Genomic DNA, 6,499 nt, shown 5'->3' with positions numbered 1-6,499 from the left:
TTTGACGGCTGGCAAGCTTCATGGCTGCAGCAGGGCCTAGCATCCAGGCCTGCAGTAGTTTTTTTTTCACCCCCCTGTGCCCTAAGAGAGACATAGTCACAGAAGCACCCATGTCACGAGTTTTGCCTGTTAGCTGCCAGAGGTACAGGGCCCCAGAAGCCAGATTCCCCCTGCACCTATCTCCTTGACAGCTGTCAGGCTTTGTGGCTGCAGCAGGGCTTAGCAGGCCTGCAGTTTTCAACCCCGTGTGCCTTAACACACACACAGTGTCACCTATATCACGAATTTGCTTGTCAAGAGCCTGAGGTGCAGTTTACCAGAACCCCATGCACCTATCTCCTTGAAACTTAGCAGGCTTTGTGGCCTCAGCAAGAGCTACCACCCCTGCAGTTTTCACTCCACTGTGGTGTAACACACAGACGTGACATGAGTTTTGCTTTCATGACTTTAAGGTGCAGTTTCCCGGAAACCCCTGCACCTATCACCTTGAAGCTTGGCAGGCTTAATGTTCTCCTGCAAGTTTCATCCGAATCAGACAAAAAACAACAAAGTTATAGATATTTCATTGATTCCCCATTATACTCTATGGCCGAATCTCCGAATCTCAGCCGAATCGAAGTGGAAAACTGATTCGGACCTCCAAATCGAATTGCCAGCATCCAAATCGGCTGAATCCAGACCTGAATTGAATAGTTCCCTATTCGCACAGGCCTAGGACCCAGTGAATCCATACCTGATGCTACCTGGGGAATCAGCAGTGTTCTCACATCCATGATGTTTAGTGTGAAAAGTAGAAGCTCCCAGTGCTTGATCTGAACAAATCAGGGCCAGATTCACAAGGTTATTTAGTCACCTAAACTCGCAATATCTTTATTGAAATGTCTTTAACACCCTGAAGTGACAGGTGTAGTAGACACTCATCTGCCTGATTCAGCGTCCTCCCCTCTCCTAGTGTTATATGTCTCTAGACACTGTTCAGGATTTTTTTCTCTATCTGTATATTGCCCAGGGCTCTATCTAGATTATTTTTAAATGTTTCAAAACAAGGCATTGAACAATTCCCTAATGGGAGTCTGCTCACTAGCACTGCCTGATCTAACCTTTGTGTTTTACTTTCTTTGTACTTATGAAGGGATTCATGCCGATTACACCAGCCAAGGTACTGGTTTGATGCATCTCAGCAGCAGAGGCTACATTAATCTATCTGAGGGCTAGAATCAATGAGAATTACAGGGTCTGTCGGCATCCAAAAGCTTTGATGTACAATTCCTTTTGTATTCATTACAGTCAAGTCCTATATTTTCTCTACCACGAAGGGCAGGAAGGGAATCCTTAAATGGATAAGATTCAGTCTGGTGATTTACCTCACTTGACTTCCTTATGATCAAGGATGTTCCGGTTTAGAAACCGTTATCATTATTGTCTCCTCATGTATCTTACCATTACAGTCATCTGTACTGGCAAATGACATCATGGAAGGCTGTTTTGACTGTTCATCTGTTTTGGGGACCAGGATATCCATAATATTTCCTGAGCTTCTGTGTAAACAAGATGGCATAACCCACTTTAAAAATCTGTTGTCTAGCCCATCGAAATACTGCTAATAATTCCAACAGAATCCTTTAAGAGGTTATGACTCCAGCACTGTAAGTTGGCCTTATGGAGTGCTGCTGATAAGTAACTAATAAGGAAGGTTATTTTCAGTGAATTGATGAGTGTCAGACTGACATCCCTGGAGACACACATCCTCTATTCATCCGCAGACCAGAGAGACAGCTACAGGTTGAGGCCTCCTCACAGATCATATCAACGGCCTGTCCCCAAGGGGCCAGGTGTAAAGGCAAGAACGAGTATTTTGAAGAGCTGGTTTGCTGACTGGAAGAGGTAGGCCTATAAAAGCATGCTCTTGTTTCCAAAGCCCTGGGGTGAATTTGCATAGTGATCTGGTGTTCAATGTATATGTACTGGCTTCATTAATTTATTCTTCTGTCCAGTGCAGTTTCTTAAACAGTCTCTACCTGCTGGGAACATGCCTACTAAGCAGGGCCATACAAGGAGCTTGCTGTAGCTGTAGGGTGACTTGTCCCTAATTGGCAGGGCAGCCCCCCGAATGGCAACCTCAAGTCCGGTCCTGGGCTGCATGACTCCAGCACAGCATTTGTTCTGGATTTGCGGTATTGTGCAGCGACCCCAGTTCCCACTTGCACTCTGGCTTCACTCCAACCTGCAAGGGGCTGCCGGGAATTGGGCGCAGGGGGTGCCATGGGCATGCAGGTGGCTGGGATTACAGCCAGGCAGCCTGCAGAGTAGCTGAGGGAGGTGGCTTGGAGGCAGATTAAGCCCTCCCCCCCAGTGAGGGAGGGAGTAGGATGGGCTGGGAGTGCTGCCCAGCCAGGGTGGTCCATGGGGTGGGGGCTGGGAGTGGGACAAACTCCTGGGGGCTCCTCCAGGGGTAGGGCTTGCTCCCCATTACTGCACACACTCAAGGTGGGGGCCATAGGGAGACACGTACCCCCCAGATTTGTATGCGGAGTGGGGTCAGATGTATGCCCCGGCAGCTGCCGGGTGGCTAGGACAGGGGCACGTGGTCAGCTTGCGGCTGCCGCGGGAAAGATAGCAGGGTGCGGGGCTCCCCTGCCCAGGCCGTGCTGGCCGCCCCCTCCCAGCGCCGCCCATTGGTTCAGTCCCGCGCCGGGGAACAGCCATGAGACCAGCACACGCCGCCGCCGCCGCGGGGGCGTTGCACTGTGACCCCCAGTCCCACAGAGTGGTACTGCCCCACCCCCCCATAGCCGTTGGCCGGTGGCGTTGCCCAGCCCCCCCCCGCGCCGGGTGGTAGGCGCCGCGTTCGCGGATTGGCCGTGCGGAGTCGGCGCTGCGGCTCCTCAGTGCGTGCGCGGCGCTCTAGCCCGCTGCGTCGTCTCGGCCCGGCCTGGCCTGGCCCGGTGGAGCGGCGCGATGTCTGCGGGTAGGTGGCCGCCCCCTGGGCCGCGGGGGGCGTGTGGCGCAGGTGAGAATAGGCTGCGCGCCGCCATGTTGGGGGGGCGCCCCCAGCCCTCGGGGTGGTGGTGCGGCCCCCCGAGGGGGAGGGGTCGCCGAGCAGCCCCGCCCCTTGTCGCGCCCTGGAGGCTGCCTGGGAGTAGGGTCAGCTGGGCTTGGGGGGGCGCTCCCCGCTGTGCCAGGTCTTACTTCTGCGTGACACACAGGAGCATGTCTCCCAGAAAGTTATTGCAAGTTATTGTCAAGAAAAGCGTGCTTTAAAAATGGCCCTTCAAATTTGGGAAATGGGACAGGTCTTTTGTGCTGGTTGCTGAGTTTAGACAGCATGTTGGTCCCAGCCAGGGCCCCCGTGAATTTTTCGAAGGTTCAGAAAAAGTGATACACCAATAATCCCAGAATACCTACTCTCTCCAATAATACTCCAAGGCTCACCCCTCTGTTAGCCTTTTCTGAACTAAATCACAGTGGAAGTTCATAAAGGGCCTCTAATCATTATCATACTGCACACGCCAAATAATTTTTTCTAGCGTATTGGGTTGTTTTACAGTCTTCTTGTCTGGGTACACCTGGACTTTGACAAAAAATGCCTTAGTCTGGCAGAAGGTTGCAAGTAAGTTGGGGAGATCAAAATCAGTCCTCTAATTTAGAGCTGATTACGTTATCTGATGAGCTCCCTTTGCTGTAACTCCATCATGTTTTTTAGCTCAGTGTTTTAATTCATTTTGATATATCTTTAAATATGTTAAACCCATGATTCTTGAGCCAGATGTTGTTGGGACCCTGGGGTGCCTTGAGATCTTTCCAAGGGGGCTCCAGGGTGCCATGAAATGTTAGCAGTGTTGCGTATGAAAATGTGATTCAGAGGATAAACTCAGAAATTTCAACTAGAAATCTATAGTATTGCAAACATTGTGACATTTTGTGGTCATTCTCAGTTCTTTGCGGTATAAGTTTATTACTATTATTATTCCTATTCCTATTATTCTTCTGCAGTCAAAGGAACTGGACTGATAAAATGGTAAGTGAGGATTTTACTAGTAAGGGAACAGGGAGGTTGTCTGTGTGTAGGAGGCATCATGAACAGCATGAAGGTGGGGAAAGAGTGACATAGTAAAAAGAACAGGAATAGCATGGCATGGGATAGAGGTGCGAGCCAGGTAGAATCACGTAATATCCTCAAGGTGAGGACCCTGTGAGGCAAAGCTTTTTAGAGGGGAATATGGGAATGCCAGGAATAGGGAAATAACGTCACCTGTATTGGTGGAATTTGAAGTGTGGGTTTGAGAAGCTGGGAAAGGAGTTGCAGTACTTCAGCTGTGATAGAATCATGGCACAAAACTCAGTTTGATTAGTGTGGACACACATGAAGAGGCAGATGATTAGCTGGCTTTTTAGAGTGAAAAGTAACAATATTTGTCAGGGTCCTAGATGAGAAAAAGAAAAAAATCAGAGAGAATCTCAAGGTTGTCAGGTTGAGTGGCAATAATAGTGGCATTGATGGAACAGCAAAGAAAAGTTCAAGGTTTATATGCAAAATTTAAGATGATCTTTCCCAGACTATGTGCCAGAAAGAGACATGAAGGATAGAGGGGAGAGACTGATGCTGTCATTAGCATTAGGTTAACAGTGTTGTGCTTCTGTTTTTCATCTCTTGAGTTGGTCTTCAAATTTGAATTAGATCATAGATGACTTCAAGAAGTATTTAAAAAAATGTTATACAAATTGAGAGAAGTGTTTTGGGTTTTTTAAAGCCTTTTTTAAAAGCCTTTAAAGCTCACCAAAAGGGAATGTGTTTTTGAAAGTCCAAATATATTATGTCAGCTGGATCCCTCTTGTCCACATGCTTCTTAACACCCTCAAAGAACTCCAGCAGATTGGTGATACGGGCTTGCTCTTTACAAAAACCATGTTGACTCTTTCCCAGCAGATCATATTTGTCTGTGCAGATGCTGATTTTATTTTTCATTATAGATTTTACTGCCTTGCCAGGGATAGATGTGAGACTTACTGGTCTCTAGTTCTCAGGATTGCCTCTGGAGCCCTTTCTGAAGATGGGCATTATGCTGGCAACCCTCCAGTCCTCTGGCACTGGCTGTTTTTCACAATAGGTTATATATTATTGCCAGCAATTCATCAGTCTTTCAGAACTCTGGCAAATGCCATCTGGCCGTACTGACTTATTAGTATTTAGTTTGTTGATTTGTTCTAAAGCTCCCTGTTTTGTCGCATCAATGTGGTCCAGCTCTTCAGAACTACCTACTAAAAAGGATTGATCTGGCATGAGAATTTTCCCAGTACCTTCTGTGGTAAACACCAATGCAAGAAATGCATTTAGCTTCTCTGCTGTGGCCTTACCTTCTGAATGCTCATTTTACACCTTAGTCATCCAGTGGTCACACCAAATCTCTTACTGGCCTTCTGCTTTTGATACATCTAAAAAGTTTTTATTAACTTCAACAACTTTTGCTTAGATACTCCTCACTTTTCATTTTTACACTTGACCTGCCAGAGTTTGTGGGTTCTCCTGTTTTTCTCCTTTGGGCATGCCTTCCTTTTTTTTTGAAGAAATGCCCTTTTGCCTTCAACAGCCTCCTTAACTTTGCTGTTGAACTAGGCAGAAGTTGGTCCACTTGGTACTTGTTTTGAATAGTTGTATACACTTTTTCTGAACCTCTAATATGTTATTTTTAAACAGCTTTCAAGCTGCCTGCAGACTTTTTACTAGAGGTGCGCCGATACATCAGCCCAGTATCAGATTGGTACTGGTATAAAGGAAATCGGCTAGATGTGGCCGATAATTTGGCCAATAAATGTCGTGCATGTGCACAGCCACAGCGAAGCATGCAGGCAGCAGGAGCACGGCCCAGCAGCGCTCGTAAGTCCAGCGTGGTGGAAGGGGAGGGGAGGGGAGGGAAGGGATAAGGGGGGCAGATCAGCTCACCCTCACGACAAGGGCCAGGGCACAGGCAGGCAGTGCCCAGCCGTGGCGGGGGGAGGAGGGGACCACGGGTCAGAGCCACGGCTCATCAGGGGGAGGAGGGGTGAAGCAGTGGTGGGAGCTACTTCCCATACCTTGGGAGGGCATGGGGGGGGTGTACCCCCAGATCTGTGCGGGGCAGGTAGGCAGGCTGAAGCCAGGGTTGTGCTGGGCTCTTCTCGTAAAAGCGAGGGCTATGGAGGGGGCTGCAGCCACCCCAGATTTCGCCGTAGCTCCCTCCCAGTGCCGCGGCCATCGGCCGCCTGGCGCAGCCCCAGAACTTCCATGGCGTGTGGGTGGAGATAGGGGTTGAGCCCCAGAACTGCTGCACCACGTGGCTGGCGGTGGCAGTGCTGGAAGGGAGCTACGGTGAAATTTGGGGTGGTTGTAGGCCCTGCCCTGAGCCCAGCCGCTGGCAAGCAGCCCCGGCTGCAGCCTACCCACCTTGTCCTGCCCTGCCCTGCCCTGCCCTGCGCAGGTCCATGGGCACACGTCCCCCCCTTCCCTCCCCCAAGGTGCCCT

The 6,499-nt window shown here is 49.5% G+C and overlaps 1 protein-coding gene across 4 annotated transcripts in view; it reads left to right on the top strand.

Moving 5' to 3' along the window:
- The first annotated feature begins 2,910 nt into the window (after positions 1-2,910).
- TAF15 (TATA-box binding protein associated factor 15) overlaps positions 2,911-6,499 on the top strand; it is a 36,431-nt gene continuing 32,842 nt past the window's right edge. For 3 of the 4 annotated variants that reach the window (XR_002102950.1, XM_019545380.1, XM_019545379.1), the window contains exon 1: positions 2,944-3,010. Coding sequence is in view for 3 of the 4 variants with exons in the window: in XM_019545380.1 (XP_019400925.1) it covers positions 2,959-3,010 (52 nt within the window). In the remaining variant the exon portion in view is untranslated. Of the gene's footprint in view, positions 3,011-6,499 lie in introns of all 4 variants that reach the window. The other variant, XM_019545381.1, reaches the window with a different exon arrangement.

Source organism: Crocodylus porosus, unplaced genomic scaffold (genome assembly GCF_001723895.1).
Source record: "Crocodylus porosus isolate Cpor-Errol unplaced genomic scaffold, CroPor_comp1, whole genome shotgun sequence".
Classification (NCBI taxonomy): Eukaryota; Metazoa; Chordata; order Crocodylia; family Crocodylidae; genus Crocodylus; species Crocodylus porosus.
Note: the sequence above shows the minus strand (reverse complement) of the source record. Positions and strands in the feature narration are given on the sequence as shown.